At 45.5% G+C, this 21,365-nt stretch overlaps 2 protein-coding genes and 1 non-coding gene across 3 annotated transcripts in view; 2 read left to right on the top strand and 1 right to left on the bottom strand.

The window, feature by feature from the left end:
* The window catches only part of CISD3 (CDGSH iron sulfur domain 3), a 186,476-nt gene that overhangs the window by 122,319 nt on the left and 42,792 nt on the right, over positions 1 to 21,365 (bottom strand). The window lies entirely within an intron of this gene.
* On the top strand, positions 5,943 to 6,133 carry LOC143937528 (U2 spliceosomal RNA). Its single transcript, XR_013263665.1, has one exon. It is a non-coding gene; the product is annotated as a U2 spliceosomal RNA (small nuclear RNA).
* LOC143934951 (uncharacterized) overlaps positions 16,696 to 21,365 on the top strand; it is a 41,053-nt gene continuing 36,383 nt past the window's right edge. Inside the window, exons 1-3 of the mRNA XM_077458497.1 lie at positions 16,696 to 17,157; positions 17,902 to 18,568; positions 19,673 to 20,029. Of these exons, the coding sequence (XP_077314623.1) occupies positions 16,696 to 17,157; positions 17,902 to 18,568; positions 19,673 to 20,029 (1,486 nt within the window). The remainder of the gene's footprint in view (positions 17,158 to 17,901; positions 18,569 to 19,672; positions 20,030 to 21,365) is intronic.

Genomic DNA, 21,365 nt, shown 5'->3' with positions numbered 1-21,365 from the left:
TAAATCTTTTCTGACACTTGTTGCTTACAAGTAAAAATCCTGTATTTTCTGCCAGAAAATTACTTAGAACCTAAAAAAATTATATATATATTTTTTAGCAGAGACCCTAGGGAATAAAATAGCGCTTGTTGCAATATTTTATGTCACACGGCATTTGCGCAGAGGTCTTTCAAATGCAATTTATTTGGGGGGGAGGGGGGAACTAAACAGTAAAGTTAGCCCATTTTTTTTTGTCCAAAAGTTTTGACTACCTGTTTTTATTTTATAGGCTGCTTTCACACTGGATCGGCCAGGCGTTGATGGTAAAATGCTGCTAGTTTTAGCAGCGCTTTACCATAATTTTAGCGGTGCTATTCGGCTGCTAGTGGGGCGCACATAATCCAGCTAGAGGCCGAAGAGGTTAAATGCGCCCGTGAAGCACCGCTGCCAAATCGCATTGCATGCGCTTCGGCAGTGGTGCCCATTAATATCAATGGGCAGGAGTGGTGGAGGAGCGGTATACACCACTCCAAAACGTGCTGCTTGCAGGACTTTATTTTTTTTTATTTTTTTTAAGGTTATTAACCAAAACAAATCGGCCAACTAATCGATTATGAAAATAATCGTTAGTTGAAGCCCTACATATTACCCTTATTGTTTACATTTGTCAACTTAATTGTCCACCCTCAGAGCATCCTGTGCGGTGGACCAATTTGAAACCCAGAATGCTAACTAAATAAAAAGATAAAAACCAAATAAAAAACTAAATAGGTAAATTGATTATCAGTGTGAAAAGTCATTACCAGAATCTACAGTTAAACCACCCCTATGATTTATTTATAAAAGGAATTAAGATCCCATTCTACTTTCATTACGAGAGGATAGTGCGTTTGCAATTCATAGATCCAAAAAGTTTCAAGCCTAGACATGCCTCCGATATTGACTCCTCCCCTCCAGGGTGCAGTGTATTTGTCTATAACGAGAAATTGGGTCCCAGTAGGATCCCGATCATGACACTGTCTATAATGACGTGGAACCGTGCATTTTATACTGCCCTGTTTTATCATATTAATGTGCTCAGAGACCGTCGTAGTAAAAGATCTTATAGTGCGGCCCACATACTGCTTGCCACATGGACAAGTCAGCAGGTAGACCACATTAATTGCGGCGCAGGTACAAAATTATTTGATCGTATAAGTTCGACATGTTACGTTCGATCTGAATTCTTTTGTGGTTCTGCGCCCACAGATGTTATGCTGGCATACAAGGCACCTTTTACATGGAAAATATCCAGTCTAAGTATGAAAAAAGGATGACCTAGTAGGAGGGTTAATAATGGAGGGTGCTATTTTACTTTTGAGGGCAGGCAGCCCACGGTAAACAACCCTGGGCCTTTCTGGGATAATGGATCCCAAAATCTTGTCATCCTCAATATCCCCCACCACCACTAGATTCTATGACGTTTTTATATTATTCGACAGATGTACATGTACCATTTGGGCGCATATGCCAGCATCGGGCATGGTGCCATTGGCAAGTGCATGCCCCCTTGTATTAAGCGACATTTGCTGTATGTATGTACTTTTTTTTATCTATTATGCGCAATCTTTGTGCACACAGAGTTCTGCAAATCGCTGGGAAAATAAATGCATCAGTAGGCAAATTTTATATAGCTTATTGAAATTTGGATGATTGCGGGGAGGACACCGGGTGTTGTCGTTAAAATTAAGGAATCTCGTAATCATTTCATATCGGGGCCTGGGCATGTGGTGGATGGGGTTGGTGGACCAATAGGCATGTCCTTCATTTTTTTTGTAAGCCCCAAAAACTAATTTGAACTCCTCCAAATTCAGATCTCTCCACTCAAACAGACGGGCATAAGATGATTGGGGGTTGTTGGCAATATACTGTTGGGCATATAAATTAGTCTGGTCCACAATGAATTGCAGCGAAGTGTCGGGCAAAAACAGATGAAAGCAATTGATCTCTGTAAAATTTTGGGTATTGTCCTGCACACCTGGCTGTGCTGTAAAAGGGTGAATAATTGGTGATCCCAATTTGGAAGGCAGCCATGTTGGGTTGACAAGACCATCTGGCATGTATGTAGCAGCCCTGGCTCTTGGGGGACGTGGCAATCCAGTAGTTGGAGGAGTGGATTTTCCTGTGCTGGTACTCAGGTGTGATGTGGCGGCACTGGCACTGGGCATTTGTTCGCGGGGCCTATTGTTGGCGGGAGCGCTGGTACTAGGCCTGGAAATATAATCCTGGTTGCTGGTGGCTGCCTGGTTTCCAGAGTGCCATGCCCTTTTAGGAGGGACCCATTCTTCATCCGAATCATTACTACTCTCGATCGGTTCAAATGTCGAATTTGATTCAGAATCAGAATTGGAATCTGAAGAGAACTCTCCGGTGCTCTCAACAGTCATGGAGAGGATCTGGAATGCCTCCTCACTGTTATATACTCTTTTGGACATGGCTCTGTGGCGGGTAGCTGTGCGGTGACAGATGGGTGGCAGGTGGTGGTCACTAATGGTTGACAGGCCACGGACGGGAGACAGGTGCACCGCTGACGGTCACTGATGGGTGGCAGGTGATGGGTGACAGGGCATGGTCACCGTTGGGTGCACTGCCGATGGTCACTGATGGGTGACGGGCACGGTCACTGATGGGTGGCGGGTGACAGGGCACGGTCACTGATGGGCACCGCTGATGGCAGCCTCTTATGTGACAAGTGCACTTTTATGGGTTGACTGTGGTGACAGATGACATTTGGGGGGGGGGGGGGGGGGTGATGGGACAGGTGTGGTGTTGGTGCAGACACTACTAAACATAGATCTGTAACTCACTGCTCCTGGTTCTTCTCGCCTCACACTGGAAACTGTGTGTCAGGAGAGAAGAACTGGTAACAGCTACAGCTGTTTACATTTAGTGATCAGCTGTGAATGGAACACAGCCCTGGCCAATGGCTGTTTACCATCATCGGTGGCAAGCAGTGTTCCTGAGAACACGCTGCCACCAACGGACATGCGCAGCACACTCCAGATCGCGCGCATGTGCCGCGTGAAGTGGAGGAGTTACCATCCGTGAAAGGCCGTGATGAAGTCACAGCCAATCGCGGATGGTAACTCTCCCACTTTTCACAGCACATGCATGCGATCTGCGCGTGTCCATTGGTGGCAGCGTGTTCTCTGGAACATTGCTTGCCACTGTTGATAGTAAACAGCCATGCCCAGTGACTGTTCACCCCTGTTGGTGACGAGAGGCGTCTGTGACACACCGCCACCAACAGTACAGGGCTCTGCGCACACGATCAAGCGCATTCCCTGATTAAATGGGCTCGCGTCATATGACGTCTGCCCAGAACAAGAGCCTTACTATCCCGCTGTCATATGACAGTGGGCGGTAGGCTAGTGGTTAAGGGGATTGTGCAGGTGGGAGTATAAGTAAGGGAAGAAATAAAACAAAAGTATACGTAAAAAAACAAGTAATTTTATTACAATATTATAGATTATAAAAATATTCCTAAAACCATTAAAGCGGGATTCCACCCTAAAGTGGAACCTCCGCTGATCGGATCCCTCCCCCCCTCCGGTGTCACAACTGACACCTTTCAGGGGGGAGGGGGGTGGAGATACCTGTCAAAGACAGGTATTTTCACCCACTTCCGGGCATAGACTCCCGTGGGAGTCTACGCCATTTCCTGCCCTGCCGCGCTGTCTGCTGGGACACACACGGGTCCCAGTGACAGCGTGGAGATTTCCTATTGCGCGGCTCGCGCATGCGCAGTAGGGAACCGGGAAGTGAAGCCGATTCGCTTCACTTCCTGATTCCCTCACCTAGAATGGCGGCGGCAGCATCCGAGAGCCGAGCGATCGATCGGCCTTGGCTGCCGGCATCGCTGGAACCCGGGACAGGTGAGTGTATATTTATTAAAAGTCAGCAGCTGTAGTATTTATAGCTGCTGGCTTTTAATATTTTTTTTTTTTGGTGGAATCCCTCTTTTAAATAGGATACAAGTACATATAAAGTTGCTAAATTCTTGAATCACAAATAGACTCCAAGAGAGGGGTCATGTGAATAATACGATCACAAAAAAAATCCCAACATGTTTTGGAAAAGCAGTGGAATAGAGCAAATATATAAAATTTCCTTCCTCAGGGGTTCAATGGAAGCAAACAGTTATATGTTGAACCACTTCAGCCCCGGACCAATTGTCAGCCTAAGGACCAGAGGTCTTTTTCCAATTTCGCACTGCACTGCTTTAACTGGTAATTGCGCGGTCATGCAATGTTGTACCCAAACTAAATTTGCGTCCTTTTCTTCCCACAAATAGAGCTTTCTTTTGATGGTATTTGATTGCCTCTGCAATTTTTATTTTTTGCGATATAAATGGAAAAAGACCGAAAATTGAGAAAAAAAAAAGAAATAAAAAAAAAATAAAAAAGATATTTTCTACTTTTTGTTCTAAGAAAAATCGAATAAACTCAATTTTAGTCATACATGAAGGGCAAAAATTTATTCAGCCACATGTCTTTAGTAAAAAAAATGTCAATAAGCGTATATTTATTGGTTTGCGCAAAAGTTAAACTAGAGTACATTTTCTGGAATTTACACAGCTTTTAATTTATGACTGCCTATCTCATTTCTTGAGGTGCTAAAATTGCAGGGCAGTACAACCCCCCCCCCCACCAATGACCCCATTTTGGAAAGTAGACACCCCAAGGAAATTGCTGAGGGGCATGTTGAGCCCATTGAATATTTTTATTTTTTTTGTCGCAAGTGATTGAATAATGACACAAAAAAAAAAAAAAAAAAGTTTACAAAAAGTTGTCACTAAATGATATAATGTTCACACATGCCATAGTTATATGTGGAATTGCACCCCAAAATATATTCTGCTGCTTCTCCTGAGTACGAGGATACCACATATGTGGGACTTTTTGGGAGTCTACCTGCGTACGGCACCCCAAAAACCAATCACTGCCTTCAGGGTTTCTAAGGGTGCAAATTTTTGTTTTCACTCCTCACTACCCATCACAGTTTCAAAGGCCATAAAATGCCAAAATAACACAAAACCCCCCAAAATGACCCCATTTTGGAAAGTAGACACCCCAAGCTATTTACTGAGAGGCATGTTGAGTCCATGAAATATTTTATATTTTGCCACAAGTTGCAGGAATATTACAATTTATTTTTTTTTTTTGCACAAAGTTGTCACTAAATGATATATTGCTCACACATGCTATGGGCATAAGTCAAATTACACCCCAAAATAAATTCTGCTGCATCTCCCGAGTACGGGGATACCACATGTGGGGGACTTTTTGGGAGCCTAGCCATGTACGGGACCCCGAAAACCAAGCACTGCCTTCCGGATTTAAATATAAAACGCTACCAAAAAAAACTGTTAACGAACGCAGGGATCAGGCCTGACTCTGCGATCGCTGCAGTTACATGTTTAGTGTTTTGTAAGTGACAGTGATCGATCGATACTGCACTTGGGTGGGCTGGGTGGAGGGGCAAAATGCAGGTGCTAGCAGGTATCTGAGCTGATCCCACTAACAATGTGTTTTTTTGGAACCCTAAACTGCTGGGGACGCTAGTATAGATCTGATCAGAACAGATATTGATCTGTTCAGATTCTATACCACTACGGGAGGTTTATACTTTGCGCGTGGGTGTTAGCAGTACTGGCACTAACCTAGCGCTGCCTGGGGCGACGCAGACCCTGACCCTAAAACCTAATTGATATCACCCGCCGGGTGGTCAGGGGGTTAAACCTTTATTGGGTAATAAATGGTGGGTGCCCTGATGCTATAAAAAGCAAACTAACTAACCAGAGTCACCCGTAAGACTTATACGGTGATCACTGGTGAAAGGGTTAACTAGGGGCAATCAGGGGGTTCAAATTTTTATTAGGTAGTATATGGGGGTCCCTGGCGCTATATAAAAACCTGACGGGGATCGCTTCTCGGCCTTTTGGCTAAGATCAAGTGTAGTATCTGTTCTTATCAGTTTAATATCTGATACGTCCCCTATCTGGGGACCATATATTAAATGGATTTTTAGAACAGGGAGATGGAAGAAGAGCTTGCTCTGTCCACTCCACGCATCGACCTGGTATTGCAGTACCTCCAGGACCGGTGCACAAAAAAAAAAAAAAAAAAACCTGACGGGGAACCTAAATAACTAACTGGCTAACCAGCGTCACCAGTGGCACTTATGCGGTGATCGCTGGTGAAAGGGTTAACTAGGGGTAATCAGGGGGTTAAAACCATTATTGGGTAGTATATGGGGGTACCTAGCGCTATAAAAACCTGGCAGTGAACCTAAAAAAAAAATAAAAAAAATAACTAGCTACCTAGCGACACTAGCGTCACTAATGCAGCGATCAGAAAAATAAATCGCTTAGTGACACTGGAAAAAAGGGGGTGAAAGGGTTAACTCTAGGGGCAATCAGGGGGATAAAACCTTTATTGGGGGGTGGTAGGGGGCTACCCTGGACCTAACACTAACTGCCCTGACACTTTTTACTGTCACAACTGACACTGAATGCAGTGATCAGTAAATAAATGATCACTGCAATCAGTGACACTGTGACACGGGGGAGGGGGGGTTTTGTGTGCCTACATGTTAGTGTAGTGTTTGGTGCACTTACTTTCAGTGTTCTCCTCGTAGTCTGGTCAAAAAAAGACTGCCCCGAGGAGAACGACATCACTTCCTCCCTGCCTGCGTTTACTATACACAGCGGGAGGAAGCTTCTCATTCGCCAGGAGCGATCGAGAGGGGGTGGCCAGAAACCAACGGCCATCCCCTCATCCCGGATCGCTCCTGAAGCGAAACGGACCGCCACATCCAACGGGAGGGGGTCCAAACGGAGCCCCCACCCGCTGGAAAGCAAGCACGTACATGTACGTGCTTGTGCCTGTACATGCCATTCTGATGACGTACATTGGCATGCGGCGGTCCTTAAGTGGTTAAAGAGAAAAAAATAAAAAAAATAAAATAGGATTTTTGTATAACCCTCCCAGGCAGAACTCAGTATGTCAACAATCAGTATAACGTAGAGAAAAGGGAGGGGTGGGTGCTGTGTCGGTCGGTGAATTACAGAGAAAAGGATTTTACGGGAAATAGGAAATCCTATTTTCTCTTATATTTACCGACTGACACAGCTCCTCTCTGTAACTAAATGGGACGTCCCCAAGCAGTGCCAAACGAGGGGTGGGAAAAACAGCATTAAAACTTCATCCACCATGGCAAGTGGGAACTAGCGAAACTAAACCCACAAAAAACAGCAGTGTACGGAAAAACACACCACCATAACCTGGCATTCTCAACAGGAGAGATCCCCAACACTGCAACCTTTTTTTGTGGAAGTAATGCAACAGTACATTAACAAACAGTACTGCGTTTTTATCGAAAAACCAGGAAAAAAAAATCTTAATTACAACTGCACGGCCGCCTGCAAAATTTTGCGGCCAAAACAGGCATCAGCCGATGCACTGACGTCTACCTTGTAGAACTTGGTAAATGTATGGACAGATGACCAGGTCGCCGCCTTACACACCTGAGCGACAGACGCTTGGTGTCGGAAGGCCCAAGACGTTCCGATGGATCTTGTAGAGCGGGCCGTGACTGGATAGGGGGGCACCTGCCCCTTCAAGGTGTAGGCTCGGACTACAATCTGTCTGATCCACCTGGAAATGGTGGCCGAGACAGACATACCCTTCCTTGGACCAGCCACTGAAACAAAACAGCGAGTCTGACTTCGGAAAGGGAGCCGTGGCAGACAAGTACACATTCAGAGCCCTAACCACATCGACAGCGTGAAGGGCCACCTCTTTGAGGTGCTTCGGCTTAGGACACAAACGATGGTAATACAATGTCCTCATTGATATGAAAAGCCGAAACCACCTTTGGTAGAAAAGACGGTTGCTGACGCAACACCACCTTATCCCTGTGGATGACCAGATAAGGCGACTTGCATGACAAGGCCGCCAAGTCTGAAACCCTCCTGGCCAATGTGATGGCCACTAGGAAAACTACTTTCTGTGAAAGGGTCAACAGGGGAAGCTCCCTGATATTCTCAAACGGCGACATCTGAAGCGCCATCAACAGCAGGTTCAAATCCCATGGGGGTAACGGTGGACGCACCGGAGGGACTACATGTCGAACCCCCTGAACAAAGGTACTCACTAATAAGTGAGACGCCAGGGGTTGCTGAAAAAGGACAGCCGAGGCTGAAATTTGCCCCTTAATGGTGCTCAACGCCAATTTCTGGTCTACGCCTTGCTGAAGAAACAGCAGGATCGTGGATATAGAAAAAAGGAGCGCGGATGCCACCCTTTCTCCTCACACATGGAGATGTAGGCCTTCCTGGTACGATGGTATATCTTCCGTGACGAAGATTTACGCACCCTCAGCATAGTTGGAATCACCGAGTCCGACAGACCCCCGGTTCCTCAGCACCTGGTTCAATAGCCATGCCGTTAAAGCAGGGTGAAAGATTGGACCTTGAGATAGGAGGTTCCCTTGCAGCGGAAATCGCCAAGGAGCGTCTGCCACCAGACGCACCAGGTCTGCGTACCAGGGCCGCTGGGGCCAATCTGGGGCTACCAGGCTTACTGGGATCCCCTCGGCTTCCACTCTGCGAAGCAGACGTGGCAACAGTTTTAGTGGAGGAAAGGTGTAGATCAGCCACCAGTGCGTCTGACGCGTCTGCCCACGGATCTCTTGTCCTGGACACGAATCTTGGCACCTTCCGATTGAGACGGGAGGCCAATAGATCCACATCTGGCGTGCCCCATTTCAGGCACAGCAGCCTGAATATCTCTGGATGCAATGACCATTCTTCTGGGTCCAGCATCTGACGACTCAGTCCGCCTGCCAATTTTCCAACCCCGGGATGTAAATGGCTGACAGAACTGGAACGTGTTGCTCTGCCTACCGAAGTATGCGAGCGACCTGAGCAGCGGCTGAGCTTCTTATTCCCCCTTGGTGATTTATGTAAGCCACAGCCGTGGTGTTGTCTGACTGTATCCTGGTCGGACAGCCTTGAAGACACGCCGACCACGTGTGGAGGCACAGCCTGATCGCTCTCAATTCGAGCAGATTGATTGGCAACCTGGATTTGTCCGTCGACCAGAGGCCCTGAGCCGACTGAATCCCCATCACTCCACCCCAGCCTGAAAGACTGGTGTCCGTAGTGATCACCGTCCATTTCAGGGGAAGGAACGATTTTCCGGACAGAATCACCGGGAACCTCAACCACCAGATCAGAGAGTCCCTGACTGGCTGGCTGACCTGGACCTGCCGATCCAGGGACAACGGAGATTTGTCCCATTTTGTCAAAATAGTCCTGCAGGACTCTGGTGTGGAACTGGACATAAAGGTACTGCCTGGAAGTAGGCTACCATGAGTCCAAGCACTCGCAAGCAAAAGTGGAGTGACAACCACTTGCTGTTCATCAGGAGTTTGACTGAAGATCTGAGAGTCTGCAACTTGTCTCGCTTCCCTGGAGTCCAATAGTAAACCTAGGTACTCCAGACGCTGGGTCGGCAAAACCACCCACTTTTTTTAGGTTCAACAGCCACCCAAATTCTCGCAGAGTCTGCATGGTGATCGCCACATCCTCCAATTCTGAGGTGGAAGATACTCTCAGGAGGAGATTGCGATCCCGCGTTGTCGCAGCAACGCCAATACTGGAGCCAGAACTTTGGTAAAGACTAGGGGGGCTGATGCCAGGCCAAAGGGAAGAGCCACAAACTGGTAATGGGCTTCCCCGACTGCCAAACACAGAAATTTTTGCTGCCGAAGGCATATGGGTATGTGCAGGTACGCATCCTGGATGTCCAAAGATGCCAGGGAGTCCCCTTGATGGAGTGCAGCGACTACTGAGCGAACTGATTACATTCGAAACCTCTGCACTTTTACAAAGTGATTGAGGGCTTTTAAGTCCAAGATTGGACGTACCCCTTCCTTCTTGGGAAACACAAACAGATTTGAGTAGAACCCCTTGAAGCGTTCCGATTCCGGAACTGGTATAATCACCCCCTGATTCAGCAAGTCCCTTACTGCCCCTAGCAGGGCTTCCCGGTGAACCAGGAACGAGGGTATGCTGGAGGGGAAGAATCTGTTTGGAGGCCAAGAGAGAAACTATCTTGTAGCCTGTGGAAATCAGGTCACACACCCATTGGTTGTATAACCGGGAGGTCCACCAGGCTGCAAACTCCCGAAGGCGATCCCCCCACCAGATACGCGGGTGGGGGCAAAACCTTCATGCAGTAGCACTTTTGTTCGCAGGCTTGTGGTTCCAGGGACACTTTTGACCGTATGTGAATGTCCTGTCGGGCTGGGAACGTTTTGTTAAAGCACTGGGTGAACATAAAAGCCGATTGTGAGCGGAAAAGGAGGGCCCGTGGCCTGCGGAGGGGCTCCTTAGCCTTCCTGGCCTGTAGGAGTAGTGTACTCTTACCACCCGTAGCATTTTTAATAATGTCATCCAACGCAGCTCCAAAGAGCCGGTAGCCAAGGAATGGAAGATCCGTCAGGGCCTTTTTGGATGCCTGGTCAGCAGACCAGCATCAGGCGCCTCAGCACCACGGCTGACACTGAAGCCCTGGATAACAAAGGGAGAGTATCCAGGGCCGAGTCACAAACTTACTTAAGGCCTTGCACTAGTTGGTCTGCTAGCTCCACGCAGACAGGGGAGGCATTTTTCTCTCCCAATTCATGGTGCAAAAGTTTTGCCCACTCAGTCAGTGTCTGTGACACCAGTGCGGATGCCAGTATTGGTCGCACGGCTGACCCCACAACCGTAAACAAGGAACGAGCCACTGCCTCGGCCTTCCTGTCCATGGGATCCTTGAATGCAGGAGTCCCCTCTACCGGGATCGTGGTTACTTTATTTACCCTGGATACTGGGGGGGGGGGTCCACGACTGGAGGAGCCGACCATTTCTTGAGAAGGTATTCCTCAAAGGGGTAATGCACCGCCATGTTTTTGGGGGCCGAAAAGATCCTTTGCGGCCGACCCCATTGCCTGTAGATGAACTTGTCAAAATAAGCCAAATACAGGAACACCTTAACACCTTAGGTGAACGTGCTGGCTTGCGGGACCCAAAAGGGACCGATACATCAGCAGAGGGATCCGCTGGCTCCTGTATTTTCAGGGTATCACGCACAGCTGTGAAAAGTGCTCCAACAAGCACACAAGTCTGCATCAGAGCTCTCCCCAGATGATGGGGGGGGGGCCCCTTTTACACGCACCTTTCCTCCCACGCACCGCCTCTATTTTAGCAACAAAGGAGTTAAGGACCGCCGTCAGGGTGTCCATGGGCACAGCGCTGTCCGCAGGTGACCCGGTTGCAATAGCCTGGGGAAGAAACACCAGTTTGTGAAGCCATGCTGACCCTACCCTGTCTGCCACCTGCAAGAGGACTTAGGACAGTGAAGGTCCCACCCTCCTGCTGCGGCCGCGTGGGGGGGGTACCTAGCACCAGACTCACCACCCTGGGGCGTTCTGTGGATGTCACTAGCCGTGCCTGTAGACCCTAGGTTACCCAGTTGCAGAGTGAAGAAACTGTGGGCAGCAGCTGTATAGAATAGCGGTGAAACGATCTGCAGAGTTTGCACCAGCGTTCAGGGAAGAGCCATCCAGTGTCCTGTATACACAGTGGACACAGTAAACAGCATGTGAGAGCACATGTAAAGCTGTCACAAGAGAACTGTGGTGAAAAGAGCGATCGGGCTTCAAAAAAACAAATTGCCGCTAATGCAACAAATAGGAGAATCCTATAGAAAATGGCTGCTGAGGCTCACAAGGGGAACCTGCTTTTCCCACAGTCAAAATGGCCACCGGACAGCGCCATGAGGTGACAGGAGAAAAAAGAAATAAATAAATCAATCACAGAACAGTGCTGCCTGCATTCAGCCAGAACACCTCCACAGACACCTTTTGGGAGCCCCCAGACCGGGACCAGGACCAAACGCTAGCCGCACAGAGCCCCCTACAGGTGAGAGAGACCCAGCGAACCACACACACACACACACACACACACACACACACACACCACCCGCAGCCACCCTCCCGAGGAGGGAAGGAGGGGAGATAGGGACGTGGGAGAGAAGAGAAGGAGGTGGCTCCCGAATCGACCTCCCAGGGAATGCCCAGCTGCTCACCCCACCGAAGCAGGGAGAGCCGTACTTACCAGTCTTGAAGAGCTGGGAGACATTCCATCACAGACCTACTCCTGCGCAGTTACAGGGTAGCTGCTGGCCCAGTATACTGTGATCCAGACATCAGTAGCCCGGTCATATGTATACCCCGGAGCATTGAAGCTCACCGACCACCTCTAAAGCTGAGGCATGTCGTGGCCTGCCGAGCCTTAGCTGCTGCACACGCTCAATGGCCGGACTGGGGAGACTACAAGGATAACTTAACCAGCCTGTCACTCAGCCAGCAGTAGATGAAAGATCCTGGGATCTTCTATCTTGCGCAAAAAACATCTGTAACGGCACCCCTAATATAAAGGGGGTTAACGCCGTTTACGATGTTCCCTCTCCTAGACACACATCCACTCAATACCAATATCCACAGCTAAACGACCCTTTCCTATAGGAGCCGACCCCTCTGGCAAAAAGACGAGACGCACTCTGTCTCTTCTGTAGTAGGAATGACTTTATTACTGAGAAACATTGTAACTTTATACACAATTCAAGGCACATGCTTTAACATGAACAAGGGCCCAGCTCCACCCACACATCCCAAGACTCAACACCTCATCCTGACGTCTGCTAGGCTTCAAACGATCCCACCCAATACACATCTTTTCACAAAGGGTTGGCAGCCAGTCTGTCCAGCACTTTACAATACACACAAGGACAGACTTAAATGAACAATAGAAATGCAAAACAACTTAATTCTTTACAGCAATGATACTTAACCCCCATATACAGTATACATCCAATCTATATACAATGTATATACAGCCTTGAATATGGCTATCACAGACCATATCGGGGGTTTCTTTTATTCACCCTGTGTCCAAAGTGACCCCACTGTCACAACATCGAACCTGCATTCTCCTTCACTAGGCAAAATAAAACTAAAAAAGTTCTGCCTGGGAGCAGGGAGGGTTGTTAGCACAGGGTCCGCCCCCCGGGGCGGGACTAAAGTTCTGTGTATTGTGTTACAATTTTTGCCTAGTTCTCCTAATGGCAGGCTAACAAACCATTTAGTTACAGAGAGGAGCTGTGTCGGTCGGTGAATATAAGAGAAAATAAGTTTGTATTTTAATATGATAAAACATACAATGCAAAGTATAAATTTGTATATTTGCTTAGCAGAGAGTGAATTATATCCAAACATGGCATACATACATACATACACACACACACACACACACACACACACACACACACACACACACAGGAATAGTACTCACATGTCCGATGTGGAGAGAATATACAGACCATAATAAAGAGACGGGGTCTCAGAGCAGTTTGTAAATGGCAGACTTATACCAAAAACACGGAACTCATACGTTTGATGAGCTTTAAACAAAAGCCAGAAACTGAGAGAATCCTAGGTCAGCATTTTCTCATCTGTTAAGGTGTGCACTGCCCATACCACAGAGCAGCAAATCAAGGCTCACAAAGGAACAGCCATAAAGTCAGAGAAGCACCAATCTAGCAGAGAAAATAAAATATAAAAATAATGAAAAATAAAATAATATCAATAAGTATATATATTTATATTATTTTATCTCACGAGTCAAAGTTAGTGAATTGCAACAATATAGAAGGTGTATAGAGCAATTAACCACCTTCAGACCGGACCATTTTGCTGGTAAATGACCAGAGGTCTTTTTACAATTTGGCACTGCGCTGCTTTAACTGGTAATTGCGCGGTCATGCAATGTTGTACCCAAACAAAATTTGCGTCCTTTTCTTCCCACAAATAGAGCTTTCTTTTGATGGTATTTGATTGCCTCTGCGATTTTTATTTTTTGCGATATAAACGTAAAAAGACCGCAAATTTTGAAAAAAAATTATATTTTCTACTTTTTGTTATTAGAAAAATCCAATAAACTCAATTTTAGTCATACATTTAGGCCAAAATGTATTCAGCCACATGTCTTTGGTAAAAAAAAAGTCAATAATTGTATATTTATTGGTTTGCGCAAAAGTTGTCACATCTACAAACTAAGGTACGTTTTCTGGAATTTACGCAGCTTTTAGTTTACGACTGCCTATCTCATTTCTTGAGGTGCTAAAATGGCAGGGCAGTACAAAACCCCCCCAAATGACCCCATTTTGGAAAGTAGACACCCTAAGGAAATTGATAAGTGGCATGTTGAGCCCATTGAATATTTTATTTTTTTGCCTCAAGCGATTGAATAATGACAAAAAAAAATGTATTTATTTTTTTTTTACACAAAGTTGTCACTAAATGATATATTGCTCACACATGCTATGGGCATATGTGAAATGACACCCCAAAATAAATTCTGCTGCTTCTCCTGAGTACGGGGATACCACATATGTGGGACTTTTTGGGAGCCTAGCCGCGTACGGGGCCCCGAAAACCAAGAACCGCCTTCAGGCTTTCTAAGGGCGTTACAGTTTTGAAGGCCATAAAATGCCAAGATGGCACAAACCCCCCCCAAATGACCCCATTTTGGAAAGTAGACACCCCTAAATTTAGGGGTACACTAGTGAGACTAGGTAATAAATGGCGGGTGCCCTGAAACTATAAAAAAAATAACTAACCAACCAGCGTCACCTGTAACAGTTATATGGTGATCACTGGTGAAAGGGTTAACTAGGGAGCAATCAGGGGGCTTTATGCGGTAGTATATGGGGGTCCCTGGCGCTATAAAAAGCTGCGGCGAACCTAAATACCTACCTGCCTAACTAGCGTCACCTGTGACACTAATACAGTGATCCGAAAAACGATCGCTTATTAGGCTGGGTTCACACTGGAGCGATGCGGGAACGCCATGAATCCGCGGCGGGTTCCCGCATCGCATGCCTCCCGGCGGCAGTTCACACTGCCCTATGCGAACTGCTGGGAGTGTCAGTGAAATGTTAATGACACCCCCAGATCAGTTCGCATATCGCAGTGCGATCTGCAAAATCGGATCGCATGGTGTGAACACCCATGCGATCCGATTCTGCTGCGGGCCAAAAAAAGGGTCCCGTGCGAATTTGCGGCGGGTGCGGCGGGTGCGACACGAATTCAGCCATACTATCTGTATGGCTGAACTCGAATCGCACAGAGATCGGATGTGATTTGCACTGCAGTGCGGTGCGAATCACATTCGTTCTCATAAACCGCTGCAATGTGAACCCAGCCTTAGTGACACTGGCGACGGGGGGTGATCACGGGGTTAAACCTTTATTGGGGGGGGTTAGGGGGGCACATTAGAACTAAAGGGGGCTAACCCTAACTGCCCTAACAGTTACTACAGTCACAAATGACACCAATGCAAAAAAAAAAAAAAAAGCAATTGGTGTCACTGTGACTGGGGGGGCAGGGGTAATTGGGGGGTGATCGGGGGGTAAAGGGGGGGTGTGAGTGTGCCTGGCATGTTCTACTGTATGTGGGGTGTGTTGGTGCAACTCACCGAACCTCTCTCCTCGGTGCCGGAACGAAAACTACCGACACGGAGGAGAGAATACATCACTTCCTCTCCTGTGTTTACATTACAGGAGAGGAAGTGATGTCACCGGACATTTTCATTCGCCGGAAGCGATCGCGAGGGGGTGGCCATGAATGAATGGCCGTCCCCTCGTCCGGGATCGCTCCCGAACGAATACCGACCGCCGCAGGCACCGGGCGGGGGCCCGATCGGGCCCCCGACCGGCGGGCAGGCAAGGACGTACATGTAAGCCCTTATGCCTGCCCGTGCCATTCTGCCGACGTACATCGGCGTGCGGCGGTCGGCAAGTGGTTAAATATATAATACTCAAAGAGTTTAATCCTGCAACGAAATTTCAGCAAAGGATGATATTTTAAACAAGACGTGCATTAAAATTTCAGGTAAAAAAAAAAAAAAAAAAAGGGAGTAATTACCTTCTTTGCGGAGAGCATACAAAATGAGACTCAGAAGCTACTCTTCAAACGCTTTAAACTAAAAAGTGCTCACCTCCTTTCACAAGTGATGTGTGACCGAACCCTGGCTGTGCAGCAAAAAAACTGTTGCATAATGGGAGTATTTAAGCCAGAATGTGTCATTAAATAATAATCATAAAAAGCTAAGAGCAAGGTGGACGAACTAGCATGTAGTGCTGTCCTCACAATGATGCTAGTCAGCTGTGCCAGAAGAGGGAGCATATTGGTAAACCTCAATCCGACAAGGGAGGCGCTCTCCCAGCCAATGCGGCGCCTGGCGTCACTGCGCACACAGGTGCAGCGACATCAGATGTGGATGCCGACACGACAAAAGGGCAAGTAATGCAGGCCCATACACGATGCGAATTTCGAACGACCCGTCGAGCGATAAACGAAAGCGGCACTCACAACAACATGCGAATGTGCCATCAATTAAGTACGAAAATCGTACATTAAAACACCATGTTTTCTTGACAATAGAGGAAGTGATGTAATATTTAGTAACCTTTTAACCACACCCCCTACTGTACAAAATCGGGTCACGCCGAGTACGAAACGAGCGGTCGTTTCGCGCATTGCACATTCATACGTTCTGAGAAAATGCCATTCAAGAGGTACAATAGAAAGCAGAAAATGGCAGCCATGGTAATTGTAATAATAGCCTTGGAGGAAGAGAAGAAAAAAAGAAGAAAAAACAGAAGGAAGAGCAGAGTGTGGACAAAAAACTGGCTCCTGCAGCGTGAGAAATTCTCACATATAAATCTATTGACAAACCTGAGGGAAAATAATCCTGAGGATTATCGAAATTATTTACGGATGACACAGGAGTCATTTGGGATGCTGTTATCGCATGTGCGGCCACATATCACCAAACAAGACTCCTGTATGAGAAAGGCTGTCAGCGCAGAGGAGAGGCTCATGGCAACCCTCCGTTTCTTGGCTACAGGCAGGTCTTTTGAGGACATGAAGATTACAACTGGAATTTCTGCCCAATCATTAGGTCGAATTATACCGGAGACGTGTGAGGCCATAATAAAAGTGCTCCAACCACAGTATTTAAAGGTAAGAAAACATGGTGAACTGTCAGAGTTCTATTACATGACTAAAAATGAAACAAAGTTTAAATATGTAAAATCAACAATGTGTCTAAAATGGCCAAAAATGCAATTTCTTCCAAGAAATACACCATTTCCAAAAAGAGACATTTTGAAACAGAAACTATTTTTTATTTAACAATAGTATTATGTAACAATAACCATTTTAATTTCAACAAGAACAGTAAAGATTTTTTTTTTTATATTCACAAATTCGTATAATGTGGATCACGAAACCAAGGACCTTGATGGTGTTCCTGGTTCATTGGCCAGCTCGTGGTTCCTTGTTGTTGGGACATCTGCCAGTTTGGGACAGATGGTACAGGTTGGTGTGATGTACAACCCTGATACCCTATAACATCAGTGTTTGGTGTAAGATGTCCCTTAAGTCCAATGGCAATCATTTTATGCAGCAGAGGTTCAAATAAGTCACGCTGTTGCATAGTCATCCTGCGTAGCTTGTGTGCAACAAGATAACCCACAGCATCACACTCATCATCCTTTTGTTCCATAATGGATGATGCATTCCTTAATATAGTGGAAGTGTCATAATCTGAAGTCTTCCTTTTTTTTCCCCTCTGAGCACTCAGACCCAATGGCCCTGGCTGCTCTGGTACTGGGATTGGAGTATCCTATAGAAAATAATGTAAAAAGTAATTAATAAACCAATTACCATGAAAGCTAAATATTCCTATGTCTTTTTTGCCAACAGTTTCCCACAAATTCCCAGGAATGGAAAGACCTTGCTAAAGAATTCCAGGATATGTGGAATTTCCCGAATTGTGGTGGTGCAATAGATGGGAAACATGTAAGGATCATCCCACCAGCCAATTCAGGATCCTACTATTACAACTACAAAGGGTTCTTTAGCATAATATTAATGGCGATCGTCAATGCAAAATATGAATTCATATACCTGGACATAGGGAAAAATGGTAGAAACTTAGATGGAGGAGTAATACAGCGGAGTGCATTCCTAAACAGGCTGAAAGGAGGCGTTTTGCATCTTCCATCTTCAAGTGAAACTGTGGAAGGACTAAATTTAGTCTTTATTGGGGATGACGCATTTGCTTTGCATGAACATCTTTTGAAACCGTATCCCTTACGTAATTTAACAGCTCAACAGAAGATATTCAATTATCGTCTGTCTAGGGCAAGAAGGGTGGTTGAAAATGCGTTCGGCATTATGGCCAGCAGATTCAGAATCTTCCACACTGCTATGAATGCAGCAGTGGAAAAAGTGGACATCATTGTGGAGTGCTGCTGTATGCTACACAATTTTTTACGATGCACAACAGTGTCATACATGCCAACATCTGCAGTTGATATGGAAGACATTACCAGTGGGACAATTGTACCAGGTGACTGGCGAAACGACAGTACTGGTTTGCAAAATTTAGCTCCTGCGAGGCCTAGCTTACCAACTTCTAGTGCACGTCCGAATCGACAAAATTATACTGATTTTGTAGGCAGGGGGGCAGTTGCATGGCAGGATTGCATCTAGCTTTATATAATATGGATTGGGGACAGTGGAAGAAGTTCTGGTTAGACTTTCAGTTTAAAAATATTCATGCAAAAAAGTACAGTAGTGCACAACTTCTTCACTACCTTATTGCCAGTTGTTTAAATAAAGAATATAACATATGATACAGCATATATTTACCTGTGTCTGTGTTTGGGATATATCTTCCGTTTCAGATAATGCACCTGAGTCTGATGGGCCACTTGCTTCCAGAGTACAATGGGACTCTCTGGGATTATCCGAATCGGCTAGGAACATGAGGTCTTTGAAGTACCACAAACGTGGCACATATACGTCCTCAGCTCCTGCACCAGATTTTTTGGAGGCTTGTATTTTTTTATACTCCTTCTTAAACACAGTGCGCAAGTTCGCAATTTTGTTCTTTACATAGTCTTCAGTTGGTTCAAACTGCTTTGCATAACTCTTTGAGTTCTTTTATAGCTTCATCACGCTTATAGCGATTAGAATAATCTCTGGATCTCACATCCCATAGGCAGGATAATTCTCGGTATTTGTCAATAAATTGGGGTAGGAAAATCGGGTGATGTAAATTTAAAAGCCATTGTCCTTTAAATAAAAAAAAATAAAAAACATGAATTAAATATATATATTACATGTTTAAAGTTTTATAATACATGTCTAGAATTGGACAAATGGCCATTTAGAACATCCAGGCCTAACATGATAGCTCCAATAATTAAAGTGTAGCAATAATACAATACAATAACACAATCAAAAGGTATTTACATCAATCACACACACATCCACGGGCACATTAAATAATCAAAGTATAGTCCCCAGATCAAACTTACCTCAGGTATCTCCGTTTGTATTATCGTCTATCAAACGAATATTACTCGAATATTCTTTCATACGTGACGTCACGAAACCGCGGACGTTCGTATTATCACATGCGATGTATCTTGTACAAGCCACACCTCTTCTTTAATACAGTGCACAGTTGCAGACATCATGGCAGATTCTCCAGATGCAGGGCCCCAGATAGTGCAAAGAGAGGAGATTGTGGAGGGAAGTCGGCCAGTAAGTGCAGTCACCAGAAGAAGGACGAAAGCCAGCAACATGACTTTCGAGGAGATGGTGGACATGGTGAATATTCTGCAGAAGGATTATGATTGTCGTGAGCATGTATACAGCAACATGAACATACGCAAAGATGCAATATTAGAGAAGGGGCAACATGTTTTACACAAACGCCATGGCAGTGAACGCACAAAAGACCAGTTAAGAAAGCGATGGTCTGACCTGAAATTAAGAGAAGAAAGTCAGCTTAGGAAGATCAACAAAATAATCGACAAAAGTAAGTACTTTATTTTTGGTGTGCATGTATTTATTATGTTCTTGTATGCTTATTACATATTTTCTGAGTGTTATGTTCTGTATATGCAATCTTTATGTGCGCGTCTGCTTTCACTCATTTTGCTTGGGAATTGTAGTAGGTTGCTTGACTTTATGTTTGAAAATGTAACAATGGTATTGCAATGCTTGACTTGCACCTAAAAGTGTATGTATGTATGTAGGTATGTATGTATATTAGATAGATAGAGATATATATATATATATATATAATCTCTATCTCATTTAATAGGAAGCCGAAAAAAGAAACATGGAGAGGTGGAAATGGCACATGAGGATGTGGAGCAGACAAGTGCACAGACTGACATGGCAACAGACACAACTGTAATCGTACTGTATATTTAAGTTTTTTTTTTTTTTTTTATAGCTGTTCGATCGTCTACTTCAAGCAGCTCAACTTTTGACAGTAGTACATCAGCGAACCGAATTATTGCAGATTTAAAGTCATTACATGCTGACATTGAGAATGTTCGCACTACCCTGAATTCTTTTCCACGCAGAATTTCAGAGATCCTTGAGCAATTATCTACATTTTGAATGGGTTCAGACGTTTACCCTGTTTTTTTTTTGCACATGCAACTTTTGTTTTATATACCTATAGGGGATTATTTACTAAAGGAAAATCTACTTTGCACAAGTGCGCTTGGAAGAGCAGTTGCTGTAGATCTGAGGGGGACATGCAAGGACAATAAAAAAACAGCATTTTACCTTGCATATGATTGGTTGTTAAAATAAGCAGAGCTTCCCCTCATTTCAGATCTAGAACAACTAACTGCACTTCCAAGTGCACTTGTGCAAAGTGGATTTGCCTATCATAAATAACGCCTATAGTGTTCTTGTCCATGTTTACAGTCTAGCACTCAGCTAGCTCTACCGATTGTACAAATGGACACTTCTCTGGAACGGGTTTGAAGACCTATTGTTTTCTTGTCCATCTGTACCGTAGTCTAGTGCAAACCAGACATTTTAGGCCCTTGTCCAACTGCACTTCTAATTTAACAGCTGCAATCATGTTGCCCATGTGTACAGTGTAGCAAATGGACACTTCTCTGGAACAGATTTAAAAACAACCTTGGTCAATGGATCCTTATGGTACACATGTAAACATTCCAACATTGCACAGCAGTTGTAGGCAATGTTTTGGCTATATTTACACTTTAGCACATGGGTGTTCACCCTTTGGCCCTCCAGCTGTTGCAGAACTACAAGTCCCATGAGGCATTGCAAGCTACTGACAGTTACACACAGAACTTCCAGAGGCATGATGGGACTTGTAGTTT

This window comes from Lithobates pipiens, unplaced genomic scaffold, assembly GCF_037356315.1.
Source record: "Lithobates pipiens isolate NorthernLeopardFrog02 unplaced genomic scaffold, aLitPip1_a1.2 Scaffold_28, whole genome shotgun sequence".
Lineage (NCBI taxonomy): Eukaryota > Metazoa > Chordata > Amphibia > Anura > Ranidae > Lithobates > Lithobates pipiens.
This window is presented reverse-complemented; position numbering and strand designations above follow the sequence as displayed.